The 26,476-nt window shown below is 42.9% G+C and overlaps 1 protein-coding gene across 1 annotated transcript; it reads right to left on the bottom strand.

Annotated features, from left to right (window-relative positions):
- Positions 1 to 3,419: 3,419 nt before the first annotated feature.
- poc1bl (POC1 centriolar protein homolog B (Chlamydomonas), like) lies at positions 3,420 to 22,283 on the bottom strand. The gene is made up of 11 exons (XM_053446139.1): positions 22,124 to 22,283; positions 17,895 to 18,346; positions 15,250 to 15,419; positions 13,475 to 13,664; positions 13,183 to 13,368; positions 12,985 to 13,102; positions 11,342 to 11,518; positions 9,431 to 9,562; positions 7,527 to 7,637; positions 5,318 to 5,470; positions 3,420 to 5,126 (listed from the first exon to the last, which is right to left on the bottom strand). The coding sequence occupies exons 2-11, from the start codon at positions 18,278 to 18,280 to the stop codon at positions 4,995 to 4,997; spliced, it is 1,755 nt and encodes a 584-aa protein (XP_053302114.1). The 5' UTR covers positions 18,281 to 18,346; positions 22,124 to 22,283; the 3' UTR covers positions 3,420 to 4,994.
- Between the last annotated feature and the right edge of the window lie 4,193 nt (positions 22,284 to 26,476).

The following is a 26,476-nucleotide window of genomic DNA, read 5'->3' on the forward strand; positions in this document are numbered from 1 at the left end:
ACAGCAAGGCCACAAGTGAGCTGGAGTGTTGTAATGTGCCACGGTCCACCGGGCTCGTCATGTCCGTCCCCTCACAATGAGACACCATATTGCTGCCGATGCATCAGGGCGTTTTCATTGAGGAGCGTCTGATGGATGACGTTTTCCATTCAACAGATATATATTTTGCTAATGTATTAAACACAATGCACCTTGGGCTGGGTTGTTTTCCCGTCTGACGTTTCCGCACTTTAATTTGGCACCAACAAAAAAGAAAACATCACTGACATTTTAATTCTATTGTGTCTTTGATAAAAGCAGTTTAACTGGCAACGGAAAACAACAGCATACAAGGGGAACAGGCTTCTCAAGGATTCCAGTGACATCTCCCATGTGATGAGGACCATCCTTAAACCTATCTGACAGAATGTGGAAGTGGTGGATCCAGTCTGTCCCGTCATATCACCAAAAGCTTTGGTCGATGACCCCGTTTGATTGTGTGTTTCCTTCAAAACAAGTCGTAGTGAGATTCCCTTTGGAGGAGTGGAAGGAACAGTGCACATGCAGCCTCTCTGCATCAAAAACAGCTCAACCCTAAAGGGTGACTGTGGTTGGAAGTTGCCAAAGGTCTAATCGTGTGCGTCTTAAGAGGGTGGGCGAAAGAGAAAGACGCAGACAAGGAACTGTGAACAACACAAGTTACACAACAGAATGATGCAACGTACAGTATTCAGTTGAGTAAGAGATGATAGTCTATTAGAGGATAAAGAGACTCAGGTTTGAAAGCTCTGAAGCAACAAGCTACTCATCCACAGATTTCATGTGCGAGAGGGGTTAAATATAATTTGGTGCAGTGGGAGGGAGGATTAAAGTACCAGTGTGTAGGATTTTGTGGTGTCTGGCTACGTGGTTGCAGATTTAACAGAAAACTTTTCCATTCAACACTCCCCTCCCGAGCAAGTAGGAGAACTTACCATGGCCTTCAGGTTAGTAGAATGCAAAACGCCCTGTAGAGACGCTGTTTCTTGATTATTCTAGGCTATTGTAAAAACATGGCGGTGAAATATTGTGACTCCGTACAAGAGGGTGCTAAGTAGAATCAAATGGCTCATTCTAAGCTTGAGAAAACGCAACAATTTGTAGTTAGAGCCCAAGCACTGACAGGCACTGAGAGACAGTGAGGCCCTATTGAGATTGTAAGGATTATTATTATAAATTTTTAGGCAAATTAATTGGCTTTTTGAGGGCTTTAACATGCTAAAATTCTTACCAAAATTTGCAAAAATTTTACTTACATTTTTTTTTTTATATATAAATTAACCTCCTGCGCAAGATTCATTTTATTTAATTTAATTTTTAATTTACATAGTGTAAGATATTGTGCAATTAATAGGTTGTTGATGTCCTGCCGATTATAAGGGTTCAGTATCTTGCCATGGACACTGTGGCATGCTGCTGGGGAAGAATGGGGATTGAACCGGCAACCTTTTTGTTGAGGACCGACCACTCTGCCCCCTAGGCCACACGGCCTGCTCATTCCCATGAGAAACTAAGCACTATAAGTAGATGGACAAAGTATTGTGTGTGTGTCTGGGTCATTCAATGCTGCTTTTGATACACATTTCAGAGAAAATTGTATTTTCTACTTTACTACATATATTTGACAGCCTTACTTAAAAGTTACTTATATATTTTTGGATTTTAGATACTGGATGATTTAACTATTATTATTTTTATTATTCAGGCAAATGAATTGGCTTTTTGAATAAAATAGAACAAGTGTGCCCGACCTGAATGAATAGTTGATTAGTAGAATTTATTCCATTGATTGCCTCGGATAACATTTTAATTCCTGTGTGATTTTATGACCTTCCAGTGCAACACCAACACTGGTTCCTGATCTGCTCCACTGCATTCGTCCACAAGCACAAGTCTATTCAAGCAGTTTATTCAAGTGAACATTGTTTTGTTCCTTATTTCAGGCAAAACAGTAGACAGTCCTTCTCCGTCTCCATCATCCCTCCATAGACATCAGATAGTGAGTCGACAACATTTGTACCTCTCACGCCACCTTGAAAATGATTTATACTGTTATTCAGTCATTTAATATAAACTAGTATCCCGCAAACTTCTACAAAAGAGTATTTTTGTACAAAAGAGTCCTTTTGTAGAAGTTTGGGGGATAATAGTAATAATGACACGTGACAAATCAAACAAATTTTAAGATATAAAGCATTCATTTTTAAATGTCTCTACTTTCCCAGGTTTGCACTGTGTTCAGCTGTGTTGAATAAATCTATCACTTTATGAACTTGTGATCTTTCTCATAACCAAATGTGGACAAAATACAGAAGAACTTGAACGTGTCAAATAATTCCAGTCACTCTGACTGGCTATTATCAGTGTATTCTGCCTTCCTGCCAGTAGATGGCGCCAAAGAACTGTGAATGCTGTAAACCAGTGGTCTCCAGCCTTTTCGAGCCCAAGATCACTTTCTCAATCCAAACCTAAGCCGACATCTACCATTACATTGCATTTCATTAAGGTGACGCTTTTATTCAAAGAGACTCACAATAAGTGCATCAACCATGAGGGAACAAACCCAGAACAACAAGAATCAAGAAAGTACAAGTTCTTCAAGAAAGCCATTTCCGTTTTAGTCTGAATGTACCATAAATAAATATACACATACAATAGCAGTTGTGGAATTTTTTCTATTCAATGAACAATATTCAAATTAATATGAATTAATATTTACAATGCAAAACATGTAGCTTCTCAGTTCCACACCATGTTCTGCAGAGGAGCTGCTACTGCAGCACAAGGTTTTTACATATGTTTGAATATGGCCACAAATATGATTATTGCCTCGTATGGAAGAAGTCCCTTGTACTCAAATAGATACCAGTACTACACAGTATGAAGCCATGCATCTTCCGCATCAGCAAATATTTCACAATAAAAAAAACTTTTTAATCAAGGGAATGGAATCCATCAACCGAAACGCTTGGGTGCTTTTATTTTGAGAAGGCATACAGAAAGTGTTGCAACCATTTGTTTGTGACATAAATTCATCAGATAAACATTAAAACTCAGGTGAAAGATCATCTTCTCTGTTTATTCTGCTGTGAACCACAATGTTTATCTGTCTATGACACAAACGTATTTACATCACTTTCCGAACCCATTTCAGAGTAAAAGCACTCCAGCCTTTCACCTTCTGAATCCACTCATTTGTATCAAAGGGGCTTTGATTGGGATCGACAGACCGGAAGATGCCCATCTTCATACCGTAGAGTCCTGACATTTGCTTTAGTACATGAACCAACTTGTTCTTGATGGAAATGCAGGATAAACAGCTGTTCTCCCATTTCTTCCGGAGTAACAATAATATTCCGTTTGCGTAGAGACGACAGTGAAAAAACAGACAACTGGACAAATTAGTTAGTTTTTTTTTTATTCTTTAAACCATCCTTACAGCTTCAATCTCATTTGAATCATCCACCCATGTCAGTCCCCCTCCTCCAATATCAAGTAATCATCATTGTGTTTTTGCATCATCAGTAGTTTTAGAGGTGCTTTACCACAGCACCCCCCCCCCCCCCCCCCCCCTTTGGTCCCTTATTTCAAACCGTATTTACAAAGGCAACACAACACAACAGCCATCTTGCATGTTTACCCACTGTTTCCATTGACCGGTCTGAATAACCTCGTATTCATGAATTCAACAGAGACCAAATGTTGCCCGGCGATAAGCGGACGTCGGCAAATAGAGCTGCTGCTCAACCAGAATACGCCTCATCTCTATGACCGTACATCCCAGTGGAAACACTGACGAGATCTTCGTTAGAAAAAAAGAAGACGAGATGAAAAACACCAAGCAGGAGTGTGTTTCTGGTGACACTTCAAGTACAGTTTACACACAGGAGTCCAAACAACCCCGCCAAGTTAAGAGATTAAATTAAACAGGTGCTTCCTTTAAAGGCATTAAGTGCAGCAAACCACTGGTGTTTCAGATTTTTAAGCATTTCAAATGCTCGGAGTACATTTGACCCCCACTGGCACGTTTCATTTCGGCACGGACAGGTTCTTCTAATGGGATCGCGACTTCTCTAAGGCACATTGACAGACGAGTTCAGAGGGTCGTCTTCATTTTACACAACAGGGAGGAATAGACTCACAACATTCCCGTCAACTAGCTGAGCGCTCGGGGGCAAATTTCGCTTTGTGCAAATTGCTTAATGAACGCTTCAAGTCTTGCTCAGGCAGCATTCTTGCATTAAACTGGCTCCACGGGCGAGAGAGAGAATCGAGGAGCAGTGTAGTGTGACCACAACACTCCCTCGCTGTTTTCCTCTCACATGATGCGGCATGCAACGCTGCCGCTGACCTGACATTCCTGGCAAGACTTCTGCTTTTCTTTTTTTTCTTTTTCTTTTGGGGCAGCTCATGTTTTAATTGGCCATTTCTTTACAACTGAAGAAACAAGCCTGACGATTTAACAATAATTCATTGCACATTTTAAGGTTTTTATAGTGCAGCACGACTCTGCATCTAGTTTTCAAAGGGAACACTTTTATCTGGAATATCTCTGGAAGGCACTTCTTCGTGTTCGGGATGGTCGAACCAGTTTCACTGTTTTCAAGTTGTTGCAAACGAGACAATCGCAACACTTTTAAGTGTGCGCTGGATTCCATTTTGGTTGCAGAGGCACTTGAATGAAAGCTACTCAAAAGTTGAAGTCATGTTCTGCTGGCCTCCTTAATAAGACCTCCATTCTCCTTCGCTCCACCACAATCTGCACCTGTTCAGTCACTCACACGGGTATAAAAGCTCAGAATCGGGTGAAATCATTGGCTTAAAGTGACTTTTCACCGTTCTTCATTCGCCTCCTTATCCCCATTCAAATGGCGTGCAGCCCTGGAGAGCTGGGAGCAGCGGAGAAGACGTCCGCTGTAGTAATTGCACTATGGTCAAAGAAGGTCACTTGAGGTTTCCTGCTGCCCTGTCTCCATCTACCACTCAAACTTCCACTGCTGGTTCTTGTCTGCTGGGTTGCAGCTCTTCATCTGGATGTCCCCGCGGCCCTCTGACGTGCGGTAGGTTGTCACACACGTGTCGGAATGAGGGTGGTAGATGGTCCCGTCCTGTCAGGGCGAGAGGTGGAAATGAGTGTCCAATGAGCTCCATCGGTTGAGTGAGAGACTCAAGGGGTCTTTTTGTGTAAAGCTGCTTTCAGACATGCACTGAACTACAAGAACGTTTCTGAGCGGAGAGATTCTGTGGACATTGTTCAGTGTTCATGTCTGAAAGCGACTCAAATGTGGGCACGGCTTACCTTTCTGAACTCCCAGGTGATGCTGGGAGGCTTCGGCTCCCCATCACGAGGACAGTGCCTCATCCCGATGGAGGCCTGTCCGTCGGTCACTTCGGCGCACAGCTCTGTCACCGAGTTGAAGCGGATCTCCTTATGAGATGTGTACTCAAAGTACTGGAGAAGAAGAAAGACCCGGTTATGCGACCATCTGCTCTGGATTTCATTGTATTTGGACATTTCTTAGGAAAACAACCCAACAGGAAAAGCAGTGGAGACAAAGAGATGAAAAACAATGTTCTGCCTCCATTCCAGTTTTTTCACTACCTCTCTCTCCCTCTACCTTAATCTCTCTTTACTCAGAAAACATTCCAACGAGAACAATTGTGCAGGTTGGCGTGTTTTGTTTTTTTTTCTCCTGGGATTACAGGATGTTTTTTCTCTTCCTCTGCTGTGGGATCAGGTCCTGGCTCTGGCCTTGTTGCGTGCCGTGTCTGCGTTGGTGCCAAGGGATCTCATCAGTAAAGATGGGGTCGTGGCACACTCGACTCAAACCCAGCCCCTCCCCTCCTCCTCCTCCGCTGGTGTCATTTCAACAGCTGGTCCACTGGGACAAAAGATGCAACAATCTCTGGGCTAACCATTAAACGGAGGGTCAGGTAATCAATCTTCATTCTTCCCCATCCTTCTCATCTCATACATCTTTCAGGTGCATCGGGGCCCTTAATGGTTGTCTCTAATAAAAGAGGGTTAGGGTTAGACATGGGGTCACTCGAGGCCCCTGTGTCTGGCTTGAAACTTATTTACCCGCGGCTGTGCCACTCATTCGCCCTGCCAGGCTCATGTATCTTTTCAAATGGAACGCGGGTTGTTATGTGGGCCAGGGAAGAGGGAGCAGGAGGGAGGCAGCGAAGGGCCCTCAGGTTTGTGTTTCCGTGTGGGAGTCATTCAAACATTGATTTTCAGTCACACATGGTGCTTTTTTGTGGCTCGGGACACATGATATGTCAGTGGGGTAATTAGAGATATCAAGCAGGTCGGGGATTCTCAGAAAGAAGCTCTGCCTATTGCCTGACGGCAACATTAAATATACATTATCACAGACAAATAATCTGCTGCCTGCTAAGCCATCCATCACTGCAGCTGGCAGGCGTTCAGTTAAAGAGTATCAGTGATTCCAGTCTTGGGTTCTGCGGGTTTCAAGAAGTTAAATTTAAAGCTCTTTAAGACAACTATTAATTAAATTTAATGTCAGTTATGTACAGGAACTTTTAAGCCCCATACGGTGATGTATATTTTAAAATCCTTTGCACACAAGATGCAACTTGTGTGAATGAGATATTTACAAGCTAATTTACCTAAATATCATATGTGTCTTTTACAGCTTTGGATCCAAACAGACACCTTGATGGAGAACCCTTATCTGTATATGAATGTGATATTATGAAATTCTCAAACTTTTTCCCATAAGGTCATTATCTTATCTTAAAGGGGCTCTGTAAATATGAAAGAACAACCATGTCTAACAATTACTTACACTTCCCCTTAACTAAAGATCAGCTGGGGTAGCCTAGTAGAGAATAACCCCAGAAACACAGTGTTATCTTATGAACTAAAGGCAGAGACAGTATGTATTCATAGTCTATTCCACTGAAATAACTTCTGACTTGCGTTTGTAGGCTCAGTTATCAGTTCCACGTTGTTTTTTAAAGTTTTATTCCAACGTGCTAATATCTAATATCACTGAGAAAGAACTACAACACACAGAGAGATTATACTATGCATGCTTCCAAAAGCATTTCTCTTAAAAAAAAAAACTTTAAAGAGTGACAGAGGTAGCGTTAACTGAATGTTAACATAATTAAGACCTACCTATTTGTATTTAAGTATTATTGTATCATATTTATTTAACATACTTTTTAGAGCTTAAAATTCAGATGATCAGATTTGAGACTGTCTAAAACCCTGTGGAAACCCTTTATATGTGGATGCAATACCAATCTTTGTATTTCCCCTTCATTACATTCAAGTCCGGCTGCTCGTGGCAGCAGGGAGGATCTTTCTGGTGTGAATCAACTGTGGCAACTCGTTTTAGTGGTTTATCAGAAAACGCTGACATTTTAAATTACATCTCCTACCGAGGCGAAGGTTGCGAGATTGCGACAAGGCAGAATATGTGCGGGAGAGAGATGGACGACGACAGAACGAACGAGGTGTGAAAGGCTCAACGTACCTGGTTGCCTCCCTGGCCGTGGCAGCCGAACAGGGAGAGGTGGGCCCCGGTGGGATTGTGTTCCGGTGAGTTGTAGTCCAGACACTCAGAGTTTATCCCTAAACTACGCACCTGGTAAGAGCAGAGCAAAGAAATATCTATGAAAATTGAAAGGCTGTACTTTATTGATCGCTTGATGACGCTGCTGTGGGTTGGTTCTATTCCCGACAGGCCGGTCCCACACAGAGCTGGCTACTGATGCAGACGGATTGAGTCGTCTTATTAAATGACAAGAAACACCTCGACCTTACACTGTTGTTTGCTTATTTTCCACATCAACACACATCTATTAAGAAATCAATATGATATTGATTAGTGTCAGGATTTCAATATTTTAGCTATGTTCTCTGTCTGACTGAACTCTAAATAAATAAAGATAGAAGCATTTCAAATTATAGCTGTACTCTTAACAATAATGATAGAAGCAGTTTGAGCCAGATAAATGGGCTTCACACAAATGATTAATAATAACCTTTTCCTTCCTACTGTTTAATCTTGAAATTAGAATGTGTGAGTCACAGTTTTGTTTTGCGTTGTTTTGGTTACATTGTTTTGATATAGCAAGAACACAATAATCTTTTCTCCAATTGTCAACACCACTGGTCCACATGCCATCAGCTGTGTCAAGGCCTTGGGATTGGCTCCTTGTCACTTCCATATTCCAATACCAAGAGGATGGACTACGCGTGAGCACTTTCCAGGGGGAAGAACCAAGACCGACTGTTAAATCTTACAGACGCCGGCTGTTTGATGCGTTCTGATGGGTCTCGTGTTCTGATGCGACTTGTTGGATGCCCATTGCTTTGCTGATTGATTCCTTTCATTGCTTCCTAAATAAATACTTGATTGAACAAACCGAGCTCGGCTCATCTTCTCATATTTAGGATAAACCAACACGCCTGACATTAGCAATTTGGTCTTCTTTCCTGCTTTCATATCGAAACCCAAAATGCCTACCTTTGCAGAAAGCTAAATTTTCAATGTCATTGTGTTCATGCTGTAAATATTAACACAGGTGTCAATGTGGCAACATGATAAGATGGTGGATTTTCGTTGCCCAATCTCGCCTGAAAATTCTTTTCTGGGATTTTCTTTTTCTCTTGTTCCTACATTGTGGTGGGTGAAATACTCCCCCAGGTGTTTGGATTGTGATGCTCTTGAGCGCCGTCCAAAATGGGATTTAAAGCCTTTTGTTCGTCTTTAGTCAAGCCTTCTCGCTATCAACAGGGCTTTCCCACATCCCGTCCCCACCTCACACCTGGTTTTAGTCTCAAAATAGACAGGAATAGGAAGAAAACCACAGCTATCTCTTATGCTACTTTCAGACATGCGCTAAAGTCCAGAAACTGGAAGGGAAATTGAGGGAAATGCCCAGAAAATTCACAGTGAGCGAGTGAGTGAATTGTTGACGTTTCTAACATGGGACGGACAGGACACCTCGAATAAAACAAATATCTCAGGATGAAAAAGAGGTGTCATACAACTAGAAGAGCATGATGAAGATGTCCACTTGGAAAGACAACAATATGGACGGACAGGGTTGTCGATAGGCTGTAAACACAAACATGTGATTTATGCAGTGGAATGTATACGTCATGTCCTTCCTCCTGCACGCTCTACTGACACCCCACCCCTTGTCTGAATGCTCCAGATATTTCCCCTGTAGTTGTGAGCACGTTCGACCGGGACACTGTCCTACTGTGTTCCTCATATGTGAAAAGGGGAAACTCCCGGACCCAATTTTCTGGACATTCTCCATTCATGTCTCAAAACAGCTTTTGTGACTTCAGAATCTTAGACCAGAAAAGATGAAACACTGATGCTGAGGTTTGTTCATATAACAGTTATGGACAGCAGACACTCACAGCCCCGTGCCAGCCCTCCCTGTCCTCAGGCACGTGTAGCTCAGGGTAGATGTTCTTCAGGTACCACTCGAAACTGTTGCACTTCAGCCTCCCCCTCAGCAGCAGCCGCCCGGAGATGTCCCCGTAGTTTTCCTGTGAAATGAGCACAATCTATTAGTTGTCTTTCCAGAGAAGTGAGTGGAAACAGACACACCTCAGTGCTCCGACAAAATCACTTCATCACCATCGGCCTTTTCCACTTCGTTCATTACACACACACTATTTGATTTAAGATTAGAATGATTTAAGATGACATGTACTGTAACTCAAGAGACACACCATGAAAGCAAATATTTGCATCCTGGATATGCCATGCCAAATCCTATACATTTGGAATGGGATAACAAGGATGTGATACTGGCTGAATTGGTTACACCTGTTGTGCATACTTGAATATTTAAGATAGCGGTGTTTGCTGAGGGCGAGAACTCCGCCTCGAGGGAATCAAAGTCCTGAACCTTCACACACCTTACACCTTTTCACACCTTACACCTTTTCACTGCCTGAGGGAGGGACATACACGTCTGAGATCAACCTCTGCAGGTAGAACAGGTTGATGGTTCAATCACAGGCTCCACATGTTTAATTGTCCTTGGGCAAGACACTAAGGCCCTAATTGCCCCGATTGCGATGCCATTATTGAGTGAATAGGATGAGTCACAGTTTTGTGAATGAGTGCATTTACTATTTATGGTTTCAGTCCCACACTTAGCTCCAGTCTTTCTAGATCAGAGACACAAGGTCTTTGCAAACCCAGAAACACAATAAAGGCATGTGTATTTTTTACCTTGCGTAAAATTTGGGACGAAAAATTCAGACCTGGTGAGCTAAGACCTTAATGCAGAGAAGTTCTCTAATACACAACATTTATTTTATAATCTTTAATGAAAACTCTTAATTAAAACTATTTGATAACAAATCTCCAAATCCAGGATATACAACATTATAAATGAATGCGGGGTGTTCAGCTTTGGTAACTTAGATCCTGATCAGAACAATTAATCTGGGTGGCACAGTGAAATGGCCACTGGTACGTTTGAACTTTGTAAAAACATCAAATCGATATATGTGACTAACTGCACTTAATGAAAAATAATGATGTACAAAACCAAATCAATAATCCTGCCTGCAGCTCTGCAGTCACATATTATCACAGCAGACTCGTAGATGAGGAGCTGGTGAGGTTGTCTGGCAGTGCTGTGTTCAATCTCCCCCTGACCAAGTCATTTATTGTTTGATCAAAGCTCCCTGACATTAATAATGTAGTTTTGTTTCAGATAGGGGAAACTGAGATACGTGAATATTTGATGATGCTCCAACACTGAGAACCTGATAGGAACGACACACACACACTCACACATACACCTGATCCAGGCATTAAGGCAGCGTTTAATCATATGCTGACAGGTGAATCGTGTCGAATGAAACATCTAACAGCAAAAGGTAAGTCGCTCTTTGCAGCATTTTAACATGCTACTGCTTGGAGGAGTATTCATCCCTGAAAGGCTTTGGTTTGACACCAGCTGGATGAAAAACAAGCATGTAAGAGGCAGAGTAAAGCTATTTTCAGACATGAACTCCGGATAATGTCCGGAAAATTGGCTAAGCACATTTTCTGGAATTTGCATTTCAAATATGAAGAATGCAGCCACAGGCTTTTGTTTATAGCACATCAACCGGTGACTGCCCTTATAGTCAAAAGCTCTCCAAACTTGTTTTCTTCTGCGGACTTCAGAGCACGTCTGAGAGGCTTTAGTTTACGACTCAGACCGAGCTCAGTGCTGATAAATGCACTTCTCTAAGATCAGCATCCAAACTAGAAACACATCAGCAAAATGTTTAGATACATAGTCCAGCTGATTTGTGTCCTACCTTTTTGGCTGGTGGATTCCTGTTGTAGAAGTGTTGTTTATAAGAGTCCATCCAAACCTCCGCGGCTCGCACAGTATTCTGGAGGAAGTTGGGCCGAGCGTAAGGGGCCTTTTTGGGGAAGACATGGCCCACATGAGAGCACGGGTGAATCTCCAGGCTGCCCCCACACTGCCACACCTGAGGGAAGAAAACACATGAGATGAGAACGAATTCGATGCTTTTATTTCTATTCCTGGCAATTTTATACATAAATATATCTATATATATTCAAATCTATACAAACACTATGATCAGCGGACCAGTAGCTGCATCAATATGTTTATCATTAACCTGCTAACTTGTCAATTATTCACCACATGTCCAAGTGCTGAACTTAGGCACTTACTCACTTTACTGCAGGTGTTTATGACTTTGTCCGTCCTTCAACTACAATCATTGACTTATCTGCAAATAAACTGGTAGATCCCTTGTAAGTTGCTAATAGTTACTTTTTCAAATAGACAAACCTTATAGGCAAATTTATTAGATTTATGTCGGTCTGGAGATCTGTCCTCGGGCAAATTATACTTTTATCCTATTTTTGTATGTACCTATAGAAGCATAAATCCTTCCTTTAAGGAGATTACAAACCTTAATCTGAATATAATTATAATATTGTGTCGACTGATGCTGTGTTACAAATCCTTTAAATAACGGTCAAAGCCGCCTGCGCTTCAATCTCACCGTGAAAATCCCTCCCTTTTAGTCGTGAGTCATACAGCTTCAAGTGAATGCGGCCGATTTATGGCATCAATTTTCATCGTGTAATTACTTGTTCTTACACCTTGGAAAAACTAAAATAAGAAAGCAACACCCTTAAATAATGAAAGCTTGCTCAAAAGGTATTTCTTATTACTTGGCTGAGCCTCGAGCGAGTTACACAGGGCAAAAATGCATTGTCATATATCCACAGCCATCACCATGACAGTCACTTACATCTTAATCCAGGCATTTCACTCGCCAACAAAACACACTCTAAACCAAATCCACTAAACATTAATTATTCATGTTAAAAGTCCCAGTGGGAGGCATTTTTATTTCCACAAACCCCTCAGGGGAACAGCCTATCCGCCCTCACACTGCAGCCACACACGCACACAGACACACAGCACACACAGCACACACAGATAGACTTGCTCTTGCTGCACACTCACACATAGACTATAATCTGTGCCAATTGGATTGACGCAAACAAGTGAAAAGCAACACCAACGTCTCAACAAGGGATCAGCCAATAGGAGGGCGCAGTTTCAGATGTCATGGCCGACTGAGATCTGACACTGACAAGTGTCTCTCTCTCATCATCTACCCACTGACTGTGAGCTTGTTAGCTGGACGCAACAAATAATCAGGAGCAAACAGTATGAACTAAAGATTCCCTTTGGTAATGACATGCCAAAAAAACGGATTTATCGATCTTTCCGTTTTCTTTTCATACCACAGTTAAAAAAAGAAAAGCAGAGGGAACTGATGGTCTGTCTGTAAGAGGTTTTGGTAGATTTTTGGTTAGACTAGTCACTCTTTCCAAACATCTCTAAAAACCACACTCTAGTTGTAAATTACTACAAGTCCTGCGGTCCTCACTGACGGAAAACTGAACTCACTCTGAAGGAGAGCTCCAGGTTTTCGCCTCCCCACACATCCATGCCCATGTCATATGTGCCCAGGTACTCAAAGTAAGCCTTGCTCACAGCGAATAATCCACCTGCCATTGTTGGGGATCTGGAAGAAATTTAAGGAAATTAAAGACCAAAATCTTCAAAAAAGTGTGTAAAAACCTGTCTGAAGAATCCAACCATCACCTGATGGGGTCAATGCGAGAGCTGCGCCTCTTGCGTTCCACCTCAGGGACCGAGTGCCACTGAAAGGTGAGTCTCCAGTCAAATCCTCCAATCATTGGCTCGTCTGTTTGCATGTAGAACTCAAACGTGTTCCAGTCAATGGTGTCGATCACAGGGCACACAATGGTGCTGGCATTCTCGCCAATCCTTAACGCGGCACAGAGAGAACAGACTCAAACACAAAACTCTGATATAGTCTTTTTAGTCTTGCTTTCCTGGTTTTGTGGTGTCTTGACTGATCTGGTCAACCCACCTTTCCAGGAGAGGCTCAATCCAGCCAGGGACGCACTCACAATGGCAATCGAGAAATGTCAGTACATCACCGGTGGCGTAGGTGGCGCCGATGAGACGTGCCCGGACCAGCCCTTCTCTTTTGTTGGTCCGGATGAGCCGCACGCGGTTCAGATCACTGATGTAATCAGCTAGTTGGGATTTCAAGTATCCTATTTTTCATAAAAACAAAAAACACACACAAGGTCATAATTTGTAACTTTAAGCTTTGTTATTTCCTCTTCCTACGTTTAACTTTAAAGCTGCTTTAAATTGTGTTTGGCCACTAGAGGGCAGATAAACAAGCTGATTCCAAATCCAGCAGTCACAAATATTTAAATCTCTCAACACAGCATTGTTAAGTGAGCTCTCACACGCTCTGTGACAAACACTCGCACGTCAAGCTGAAACTAAGCATCCAGACAGGCATGGAATGCACAATGGGGGAAAGCTGCATCACTGAAACCCATTTTCGAGTCAAGTAGTTAGGTTGGGTGTGTTTTTTCACAGTCAGGTAGTTTGTTGAATGTAGGCAGTGAAATCCCCCAAAAAACGGAAATCTGAGCTTATTTAGTTGGACAAGCGAAAAGAGGCTCAGAGGTTAAAGAGTCAAGTTAAAGTCATGTGATTTCAGGAAATGGGAGTTGAGGGGTTTGACTCAGTGCCAGTATAATGATAATTATTGCCCAGTTAATCAATTACTCACACTAAAAACTTTTGCTGATGAATGGATTAATTTCATTGTTACCTGAACCCACTATCAGATGAGTCATTGTAACACACCTGTCATGGTCGAAAGCACAACAGAGGTCAAAACGCGGCTTGGTATGTCAGACCCTGTTCTACCAGCTTGGAGACATGGGAGAGCTGTCTGTCCCCCAGTCGCTGTCCGTCTGCTGTAACCCTTCTGGTTCTGAAGTGGCATTTCTAACATTCCTTTTTTGTATTCATTTGGTCAGGGTGGTTAGAGGAGAGGAAATGATGTCATGGCAGCTCAGCGCTGACTGAAGTCATCGTTATGGTGTAATGTCTCCGATACACACAGACCAGACAAGCTGGGACTGAACACTAGTTCCATTAAGATGGACGGAGAGTTTCTGAGAAAGAGTCGTATCACTCTGGGTGTTAACCGAGTGAGATGACGTCTCATTTGCTGACAGGATGGTAAGATGCAAAAAAGTTAACAAAGAACTAGTGAGTCCAGACTTACTATTCCAAAGGTCAAACTTGTGTAATAAAGGTGTCGACACTGAGCAGCAACATTTCAGAATCAAGAATGACATTTCAAATTCTCTCTCACACTCGCACACACAATGATGGTATTGAACCAAAGTTGACCTTCATAACTATAGATAGACCCGCACATACATTTTTTTTTACTAAAATCCATGTATTTTCATGACCTTTTAATAAAAAAATAAAAAGCCAACAGTCTCCAGTACGTGCTGTTACTCATCAGTTTATTTAATAATTAAAGGATGAGTCCTAACTAGTTTCTTGGAATGTTTTCCAAAGGACATCGAGGGGCACTGCAAATTAGCTGCTCAATAAATATAATTTATTTTTCTATTTGTAGCAGAGTCCTGCTTAACTTTGTTCACTGTCCAAGCCACACAATCGGAGGTTTGGTGTCTTTGCTAAAATAGGCCATGTTCTCTTTTGTTTCTGCGCTTTTAAGTTTGTTTCCTCTTCTGTCAGGTTTGCTTCAAACAGAGAATAATAACACGTTGGTTTATTTATTCTTGCCGAGTGTCAAACCTCGGTCACTGTAGTCATCGATGAGAATGATCTCCTTCAACAGGATGGCGGGTATGGTCTCGAGCACGCTGTGGATGGTCCTCAGCAGGGTGGACCAGGCCTCGTTGTAGAAGGCGATGATCACAGAGGTGGTGGGCAAGTGACGGTGGTCAAACTTCTTAGTTCGGCATCTGTTTGTGGGGTTAGGAGGAGGGAGAGACAGGGTTTGCATGAGAAAAGGTACACACCTAGGGTACAGATCTACTTAAACAAAGAAAAAGTGAGGAAATACATACAGCACACAGAAAAGACTCAAAGCCAGGCAAAGATTATGTGTGCATATGGCAGGAAAAACCTGAGCAACTACTGAGGCGAGAGGAGGTGTCTGTTCTTAATCCAGATGGCAGTCATTAAAACGATGAAGAGCCACTGAAATATGGATGGGGGTAGGGAGGGTATCGCACCAATGAGCAACATACCACAGCAGTGCTCTGGGAGCGACTACAGAAACTTTAGCAAACAGAAGAAAAATAAAACTGCAGAACAGATGGGAAGAGGAAAATTAAAACTGGAAAAACTGCAAAGAGATTATTTGATGGAATGAGAACAGAGTGCGGAAAGGAGAGATGGCAAACTTTGTTTTCCCTTTCCGTAGGCTGTGTTTTTGTGAATCAGTGTGTGAAGCACTGAGTGTGTGAACGCTGGCACGAGCTGAATGACTTCTGGATATTTTGCAGCCAGAGGCTCACGCTCCAACTATGACACAGCTGGAAGTTTGTTGGCATTACAACAAATGCGCAATTCGTCGCAGCCAATCAAACAAGCCATTTTTCTTTCTGTCAACAGCTCTTGTGTTTACTGCGTTTTATGGTGGAAAGAAGCAGTCCACAGTGATTCTGCCACAAAAAGCTGCTCTAGAGAGGAAACTGATGTTATTATGAAGTAAGCGCACACACGTTTGCTTACATAGTTGCTGGGTATAAAGCCAAACAGAAACCCTGGTGCACTGGGGTCAGCCTGACAACAGGAAGATGCTTCCACATCGAAAAACGTCTGTGAAGCCTGTAACCAACAAACCTAACACCATGTAGAACACCCGGTAATGACTCACTGCAAGTTGCTATGTTGGATGACAGCCACTCATATCACAGCTGCATGTGTATAACTACAATTTTTCTTTTTTAAAGACTGGGTAAGATCTGCAGCGCACCACTGGGTCTTGTGTAATTCACCTGGCATCACGATGTGAGCACAAAGACAGTGAGGGACATGAGGTCCTTGACGCCCCCTGACATGCGTCTAATTGCTGCTGGGTCCCAATTTGTGGGCTACGTAGAACACAAGGTCCAAACTGAAATGAGACAGTTTGGTCTAAGGAGGTTTTCTGTGATCTGAGTCACCAGCCTGCCCTGCGCTCGCCGCTGCCACCGGGCAACAGAGCTGCAGTTGGACACGATCAGAAAGTTTGATATATTTGAACATGTGTACCATTAGCTGTTCAGTTGAGTTACATCCCAACAATTGTATTTAAATGTATAAGCAGATGTCTTTGCCACCTTTGAAAAACATAGCTGAGAAATAAACCCTGGGATAGGTTGGCCTGAGAAGGATCCCCCTGTTGGGTTCCGTGCTGCTCCGTGGTTGAAAGGTCTAATCAGCAATTATGTCAAGTTCACAGCCGGTGAAGCTCCAAAATGGAAAGGAGAAAAAAAATGACACTGTGTCATTGCAAAGGCCCATCATGCTCTGTCACACAGTGAGCGGATGTCTGCATGGAGGAATGATTCTGTCAAATCACAGAACACCATAATTCCATTATTCTGCAGCCTGATATTTACGTTATCTTTGGATAAGCACAGGGTTTGACTTTCCACCTTCCAGGCCGATTCCTCAGCGCAGTGCGAACATCAAAGAGTCTTATCGGTCTATCTCTGAATATGCAGCCGTGTTGCAAAAAACTATATTTTCTTCTTTTCTGGTAACGCATCAGATGCATTTTTCATCCATTTATTGTGTGTCAGGGGGTTAAAGTCAATTGAAAACATGTTATCATGGCTTTCTTAATGTCTTCCGAAGGGTTGCTCATGGATGTGATCATAAATCCAGTGCTTAAAGAGAAAGCTGTGCTTCCCTGTTACACTCCGCAGCGCATAAAACAAACACACGGTCGTTACACACAGAAAAGATGGTTCTCACCACACTGACGGAAACCACATCTGGGTTTCATTAGGACGAGAGCCAGTGAGAGATGAAGACTTACTAATAAAAGACATCATGCTCTGTGTCTCATCACAGGCAACAACTCTAGGGTGGAAATAAATCCATTCAGGCACAGAGCTGCTTACACCGACTTCAATAAGCCGCGCAATGCATCACAAGCCTTCATCTTTGTTACGGACTGTCAGTGGAAAACTGATTCCAGTAAAGAGCTCAACTTAATCTCTATTGAGTCATTTATCCCCGACACAGCTGCAGCACAGCTATCAGCTCCATGCAGCGTGCGGGGCCAAGGACACATATATGTTTTGGCTGAAGCCTCAAAGAAAACAGCGGGCAATAAAAAAAAAACTGATGTGCAGAAAAACAATTTCAGTCAACTGACCATCGCGGCCTATTATCCATTAGGTGGTCACTTATTTTAAGGATCCAGTTTTCCTTCAACTCACTCATTCATCCTTTGGTCCTGGATGTGCCGATGGAGGGAAATCTTGTCACTGACATAGATATTGATAGCGTAGCTCTCGATTGAGTCCTGCTCCTGTTTCTTCTCCTCAGCACTGAGGGTGAGGTGTGTGGCCCGGCCCCACTCCCCTGGCGCATTGCTGTCGGGTGCCGACTTGATGTAGAGAGGCCTCGCCAGCTGCCCCTCGTTCCCGCTCTCCTCTAGGGCGAGCTGTCGTACCACAAGTTTGTGCTCCTCGTCCTCCGCTTGATCCAAAGACGAGGACGGGCTGGAGGAGGGTGCCAACAAAACGTAGCCCAGCCATAGTAGCCAGAGCAGGAAAAAGGCCTTGGCCAGCAGACTTAATTTTCTAGACAAACGGCCCCTCATGACGGAGAGTCCCAGGGAGGCACCGTGACCGGCGGAGTGTCAGCGTGCCCTGCAGGACACAAGCCTCTGAAGAACAGAAAAACACAGTGGGTTAGAAAAAAAAAATCACATGTAAGACACATACATCAGAGACAGAAACAGGCCATAGAAAACAAACTAGACTGCCCTGCAAATGGGAGCCTCCACCCACCAGTGCAGGTTCAATCTCCTATTTTTTCTATTCGTGGTTGCTGTGACCTTGGACTTTTGATCCACATGCATCTAATCAGCTCATCTTTAAGTCCAAGCAAACGTTTGTACCAAGTCTGAAAGGATTCCATGGAGCTGTTAATGAGATATTGGCTTTACAAGGTTAAATAATATGTTTTGTGAGGTCAAATCGTCTTAAACTTTGACGTTTGACCACCGAAATCTAATCGGTTCATCCTCAACTGAAAATTTGTACCAAATTGGAAGAAAATCCCTCGAGGGCAGAATTGAGAGAGTTGTCCAACCAATCAAATCCAGTAACTATCACAAAAGGAGAGCTACAAAAGTAAACTCCTACAATCAGAACAAGGCATGATCCAGTGAACCTGATTTCCATTTAACTGGAGTCGTCCAACTTAACACTAGCTACAGAAAGAAAGATTTGGAGCCATATGTTTACAAGTGCCCTGAGGACACAGCTCCAGTTTGACCAGGTCAGCATTAATCGACGCCGACATCATAAACATAATCGCATGCAGGGCTTGAATTAAGATCCTCATTACATTCAGAATGCATAGATACAAGAGGCCAAATTATGGCTTTCAGTGCATTTATGTGCTGAATAAACAAAGTCTGTGATGCCCTCTGATGAGAGCTGTGTCAACCTGCAGTTCTAGTCACACAGCGAGTCTTCAAAGAGGAGCAGTGACACCCAGACTGTGCTGCCGAGCTGTGGCAGACTTTTAAATGTCATGTGCAGTTTCCGATCAGTGGTTTCAGGATCCTCGCTGGGAAAACCTTGGAGGCCTCAAGTCCTGAAAACAAGCTCATATCAGATATTTTTGTTCCCCCTTAGAAGTACTAGTTTTAGCGACGTCTGAAATATTCCGTGGAACAATCAGACTTGATGTAGCGTGTTATCACTCAAGCTTTTGCAAATTTCCCATCATATAATGCCAAAATGTATTTGTATCAATTTAGCATAATGTTCTACAGCAAGCTCGGCTCTTGCACAACCCCTCAACATCTAAGCCAATGCGTAGTTAAAAACCCCCAGTAATGAGTCAGGTCTTAGGAAGCCTTTTGTTTGGATTCAGATTATGAATCAGGCCCTTTGAAGGCTTCCTTATTTTAGGATTCCCATTGTTTTCCACTGAACCAAAAATAGAGATTACCCAAAGGCCATAGTGGAATATTTGCACAAGGACAGATCCCTTTTTGACTTAAAACAGGATAAGCCGAGGTTTGTGGATACACACGGTAAGCAATTTGGTTATCCATGGCTGACAGGTCGACGTAGCGTGTCCGAATTCGAAAGAGGGCTGCAGTAAAAACAGAGCACTTTGCTTTATTGACACTGAAGTGAATGTAATCACATAATTGTGGCACATAAATATTAGAGCAGAGTTCCATTTACACTAGTTCCACACAGGCTTAGCAGCAGCACTGACGCAGGCAGACACACACGCACATGCAGTCCCTCCACTTCCTCACACCAGAGCCCAATTATGGTTGTTTCCCTCTTCTGCAAAAAACGGTTAATTCTGGGAACAGTGTGATTTAGCTGCTGCTGAGAACACACAACAAAACAGCATTAGTGCATTAGCGGACTCCATGTGTGTGTAGTGCTGAGTCTGAGGGAACGCAATTTCCACCGAGAGTCCTTCAAAGCAGCGGCCGCAGCAGGAGCAGCGCAGCCCTTTCACTCCAGTCTGGGCTCCAGCCAGAAGACTGAAGGGAGTCCTGAGGTTACAAAATGGAGACGCCTGGAGACAAAAAAACCCTTTTACTGGGTTACCATCACACCTCCCATTCTCTCTGAATCTGATCCTTACTAGGAAGCCGTTTGGAACGAGCAGCAGGGGACATGGGGCTGAGATGCAGCTTAAAACCTGCCCCACTTTTTGGGCTGACAAAACGAAATTAAAAAAAGAAGGCGAGGGGATAAGATTTGCTTTTGCATCCCCAGCTGCAATCTGCTGTGTGCATGTCTAACCACGTCACCCTGACCCGATCAACGATGATGCTGGCCATCACTTGATCCTCAGCACTCAGGTGGCACAGGGGGGGGAAGTAAATTGCTCTCCATGGTAAGACTGGAATGAACAGTGTGCACACACACAACAATACATGGCTCATTTCCTCATCAGCCAGTCAAGGGCGGAGGACAAATAGCTGTAAGCGTGGAGCAGGTAACACAAGCTGAGTGAGTCTCCACCATTAACCAGCTGACTCTTTTCAGAATGAAAAAGACCTGGAGAGACTCGATCACTGACATTCTTCTACAACACTAACAGCTCTGGAATGATTAGTTTGTTTGTAAGCGAGATTGCACAAATTTCTAAATGAACGAATTTCCCTGAAACCTGGTGCAAGGATGTGTCGGGAAAGAACCTATTTCATTTGGGTTCATATCCAGGATTTTTTTTTTTCTTTTTAAATCACTTAACATTGCCAGATAGGACAACTGGTTTCTCAAGAAGTGAAACCACCGAAGAACATGATCTGAACTCGGGTCCTGGGTTTTTCCTGGGTCATTTTAAGAGTTTCACCATCATAACTAGAGATCTGATAATTCAGAGGGATTATTCAAATGTTATGTTTCAAAAATGTATTGAGTTTGACACTAAGATATATATAAAGAAATATTAGTTTGAATCTACTTTCTCAGATTTACAAAACTTTGCCGTGTATCGAGTGTTATTCATTCTCTGCTCATAAAGAAGAGTTTAAGACTTTAAATTTAAAGAAAAGAGAAATAATAATGTGACATTTATCCTGATGATATAAATATTGATTGAAATGAACATTTTTATCTTGACATAACATACAACCTTATGGCCAGGCACTAGGAGAAGGAGCCAGGCCATGATGTTGAATAGAGATTTGAAATATTAAAAAACAAAGATGCTCGTCTTGTTTTTTTCTGCTTCACATGAAAGTAAAAGTAAAACCTGGTGTTTTCCAAACAGCTGATGAAACGTACTTCAAACTTGTTTTGACTATTCTGGGATTAACTTTTAATATTTGAATGAACTCTTCTGCCTTCTTCTGGAGTTGAGAGCGTCGTTATCCCAGTTATTTCATTTTATTATCTTTAGTATTATGATATGTTACGTATCGCTGTTTCCTTGTTATACCTTTTACCAAGTTATTTTAAACGTGCTACATAACTAAAGTTGACATGGACATTTCACTGCACGTTTAAACTTTCATCTCCGTGCATGTGACGAACACAAATCCTTGAATCCATCCCATTCTGTCCTATTCTCTCTGTGGAAATAAAACTTTTTTTGCGGGGGGCTGGGGGGGGGGGGGGATTAAACAACAACAACACCAGCACCACAGCAACAGCCTCCTCATCTGTCAAACTCCATCAGATCACACGGACTCCTGCAGAGACATCTTGATCCCGCAACGAGCGTCCCTTCGATGATCGCAACAAGCCTCAAAACTTCACGCGAGCGGCTGGAGACTTTCTGCCTCCATCACGTGCGGAGGTTAACTTCCTCGGTGACGAATCGGAACAGCGAGGGGACTCCCCGACGTTGAACGCGACGTGGAAACGCGGCGTGGCGGCGACCGAAGCGCGTTTCTCTGCGAATGACGTTGAAAATGGTGGCGTGAGCTGGTTCGTGTTAGCAAAGACTTTACCTCCGGGAGAAGTTACATGTCTCGGCCCGTGTCTGAGGTCTCCTGGGCCGCTGCTCGTCAGCCGGAGTGCGGGTCGTCCTCCTCTTCAAACCTCTGGCTTGCAGATGTCAGCGTCCCCACATCTTCCTCCTCCTCCGCCTCCTCCTCCTCCTCCACGTTGGGCTCCGCATCAAGTGAACCAGGGGAAACTACACATGTTCCGGTACAGCCTTTCATAATAAAAGCCCGACAAAGAGTAAAAGGCGACGATGTAGAAATGGTGAACTTGTTTTGCGGCGAGTCATTCTGAGTTATTAAAGTCCTCAAATAGAAAAATGTCTCGTTTAAAAATATTCATTAACATCAGTGGAGCAAAATAATTGGCCTGAGTCGTCCAGATTGACTTCCTAATGTACCTGCTGTTTAAAAGTGATGTCGACTACTACTACTTATAATAATAACAATTATTATAATCGTTGTTTTATAGCTTAGCATTTATAAGATTTTATCATTTGATTTGATTTGATTAATAGATCATCTTCATTTATTATTCCAATTCATGCATGCAGACACTTTTTATTGCTAGCATTATTTTATGGCCAATATTCAAAATTAAAAGCCCTGTGTCATTTACATTAGCTGACGATTTTTAACGATTAAAAAAGTTAATATAAGCGAAACAAAGGGGAAATAAACTCAACTGCACGGTACTTCCGGTTGTGAGTGATCCTCTGGAGTCAGCTTGACTCTCTCTTCTGGCATCTGAGCTGTAATTTGTTCCTCCTGCGATCTGCCCTCAGCTGTAATATGGCAATTGACCCTCTAACTAGTTTTAACGGCTTATTCCATCACAGTGTTCTTAGAGAGGAACATTAACTTTACCTCAAAAGTGTTTAAGTGGAACATGAGAACAGACCGAGGGGAGATTCTGATAAGTTTAAAATGAACAAAAACTAAAATATCCAGGATATCCACAGTTGAATCAGAGAAAGAGACTGTGCGTGTGTGTGTGTGGTCTGGTTTTATTTAGAATAATGTGTTATAATCTTAATCATGAACTTATCTGAAGTTCATACTTTTATTTGATAAACTCTACAGCTACTAAAACACCCAGCCTCTCCTATCAGAGCTGACAACATGAACTAAGTGACCTTTGGTCTGTAGTTATTCACTGACACAGTGTCGGCCCTGTAGCGACACGTGGACTGCCAACATACAAAACTTTCAATAATTCTCACAGTTCATATGACAAATGAAGCTCGAGACATTTCTTATTTCATTTTCAAAACGAAAATTATTTTTTTGGGACGTGTTGAATGAGTCATGTGCGGATGAGTTTCAGATTTTGAAGTCTTTTAGAATAAAAGGTTTATTGGAGTGTGTTTATGGCTTTACTTGAGCTCAGGTTAGATTTGACAGAATTGAAAGTCACAAAGTGTCTTGGGATGATGAAAGGATCTATTCGCCCGCTGCATGAATGGAAAATGTGGAACACACACACACACACACACACACACACGCGCAAATGCGGCCCTTCCCTCTGTGTGTTTGCCATTATATGCTGGGTTTGTTTTCCCAGAGTATTCAGGTCCTGCTCAGGCCGGAGCTCGCTCACCCCCAGAGTGTGCATTGCGTTCATGCAGCCTGTTGTTAGGCTGGCACCTGCACCACTTGGTAACTCGCCAACAACTCTCTCTCTCTCTCTCTCTCTCTCTCTCTCTCTCTCTCTCTCTCTCTCTCTCTCTCTCTCTCTCTCTCTCCCTCTCCTTCTCATTTTCTTCTCCCCAGTTTAAACCAATTGACACCTCTCTCTATGAGCTCGATGTCTTTTCATCCGGAACTGAAGAGGGTCCCATTTCCATGATAGGGATCTGGGGGCTTTCATGGTTACAAGGAGGGCTCTTGTAGGTCTTTGCGTTTCAACCTTTCCCTGATTCAAAAGCATTTATTGGTTTTCAAACCTTACATCGTTCTCACATTATTCTCAAAACCCTTTAAGGATGAAGAACCGGTTTTCTTTGTCCCATCATGGAGGAACAGCAGTTTTGCTTGTGCATTAAAAGCAACAGTTTTTAAAGGGTCATCCAAGATTTGTTCTTACTAAGCTGTTCCGAAATAGAAAAGTTGCCTTATTCTTAATTTGTTTTATTTATATCCAGAGCAGTTCCAGTGTCTATAACTCCTTAACATGAGTCTGTAGAGGGGTTTTATTTCACTGCTTTTTACAATGATCTGCACTTGGACACAGCTCGGTGGCTGCAGAGCTTATGATTGAGATCTCTCTAATTTGACGGATTTGAAGAACATGAGTAGAGCGTTTCTTAAGTGCAGCCATCAGGGAGTGTTTGACCTGGTGCCACATAGGCAGCAGGATCAGATGAAGCAGTTCAAGCAAAGAGCACCATCTAGTGACTGCATGTAAAACGCCCCCGTTTAATTACTCTTTACATAGATGTAATGGCTCGCCACGTTAATGGATATAACAATTAATCCTAAACCGGCTAGACCTGAACTAATATAAAGGGATAGAAGGGCTTAAATAAAGGCCTTTATTTACTTAGTGCTTTTCTAGACTTATCGACCACTCTAAGCTTTAAAGTGCAAGTTGCATTCACACACCCATTCACACACTTTTATATGCAGCACTTTTTTCTATCATTCACTGTTGCGCACAGGCCAAAGGGGCCACTGGGGATTCAGTATCTTGCCCAAGGACATTTAGGGCCATTCCTCTGTCAGCGTGGGATCAAACCACTGACCTGAATGCCACTTTAACTGAGCCGTCGTTTAACCTCTGTCATCAGAAGCAGAAAGCAGCTCACACACACACTGAGTTCGTCAGCGGGCGAATAAATTTCTACCTTCACAGTAGCGATGTAATGTGAGAAATCTGTCTGGGTCTCTTACTTATCTACAACTCTATTCAATTACAGCTCTATTTACATTTGAACCGACTTAGCCGCCGGGCCGATGATTTCATTAGCCGAGCGTCCTTTGTGCTTGATGTTCATTTGGCCTGTTCGCGCAATAAATCATGGCGAGTAGAGGTCACAGTGGGGGGCCAGGCTCCTTTAATTTAATGGAGATGGATTCTGGCCCACACTCTCCCGTAGCTTATTAGATCCCCATAGAGCAGAATACACAGTGACCTTCAGCTACAAGGACCGAACGTGGTTATCAATTAGGGATTCTCATATTGAAGGTTAGGCCCCCGCTTTTCAACCTCGGTCACGGAGTGAATGAGCTGTAACATCAGTACATTATTACTTAGAGCAGTCAGCTGTAACTCACTGGACCGTGTGTTTGCCCAAACTAATGGCTGAGAGCATCTGTCCTAGACGCATCATTATGCTTGGAGCGCTGGTTAATATTTTACTTTTTATCCCTCGAGGTTGGCAAATCCGCAGTCTGTGGTTCCTGACTGACACACAGGGAGAGGGAGCGACTCCTGCTGTGTGTGTGTGCCGGAGACATCTGAATCAGCTTGTGGTGCTTTATGTGAGATTTGTTTTTGCAATAAAGATCACTTGAAGAAATAAGTATTCATTTTAAAACGTGTATTTACCTTAGTGACTAAGCAACAATCAAAATTAAAGTTCACAAAATTGCTGCATGTATTCCCCCCCCCCCCCCCCTCTCTCTCTCTCTCTCTCTCTCTCTCTCTCTCTCTCTCCACAGTTCATGCTCACACTGTCCTATCAATAAAGGCAAAAATACCCCCAAATATCTGAAGAAAAATGTATAAGTGAACTCAAAACTCCCATAAGGTGCAGATTCCATCCATCCATTATTTCTATCTCTTCTCAACACAGTAGGGCTGGAGACAATCCCAGCAGGCCTTTGGGGCGAGAGGCGAGATGCACCGTGTACCGCTCGCCAGCATATCGCAGGATTGGGCTGATGCTGATTCCAATATTCGGACAAAAATATGTGTCATCCCACTTTTCAGATGGAGCCCCTTCTACCTCTGAGAAGATCTCAGACAAAATCGGAACTCTGTCAGATGAAATAACTTAACTATACATATCGCTCGTAGTAGGAAGCTGACAAAATGACAAGATATGATCCGACTGTACTCATGACTGTAGGAGTGAATGTGAGTGTGAATGGTTGTTTGACTCTGTATGTTGGCAGTGGGATAAGCTGGCAACCTATCCAGGCTGTGACCCGCCTCTCGACATTGTGGTATTATATATCATGATCTGTGCGTTTACAACCAGTGAAAAAGTTGAACTTTAACCAAACATGTTTTTTTTCTTTTCTGGTAAGATGTATTGGCCAAGGTCAGCATGATAAGTGAACAAAGTGTGCATAGTTGTGTATGGCCGCACCAAGGCTGCAGGACAAAGCGGCGTCCTCTTGTTTGTATGCAGC

Source organism: Pleuronectes platessa, chromosome 18, assembly GCF_947347685.1.
Source record: "Pleuronectes platessa chromosome 18, fPlePla1.1, whole genome shotgun sequence".
NCBI classification, from domain to species: Eukaryota; Metazoa; Chordata; class Actinopteri; order Pleuronectiformes; family Pleuronectidae; genus Pleuronectes; species Pleuronectes platessa.

What these genes read in the sequence shown, in the direction of transcription:
- poc1bl (XM_053446139.1), bottom strand. Translation starts at nt 18,280, where the DNA reads ATGAGGGGCCGTTTGTCTAGAAAATTAAGTCTGCTGGCCAAGGCCTTT. An exon ending in ATTGAGCCTCTCCTGGAAAG is followed by an intron (nt 13,369 to 13,474) that starts GTGGGTTGACCA and finishes TGCCGCGTTAAG; the next exon opens with GATTGGCGAGAATGCCAGCA. An exon ending in ACGGCCAGGGAGGCAACCAG is followed by an intron (nt 5,471 to 7,526) that starts GTACGTTGAGCC and finishes CTTCTTCTCCAG; the next exon opens with TACTTTGAGTACACATCTCA.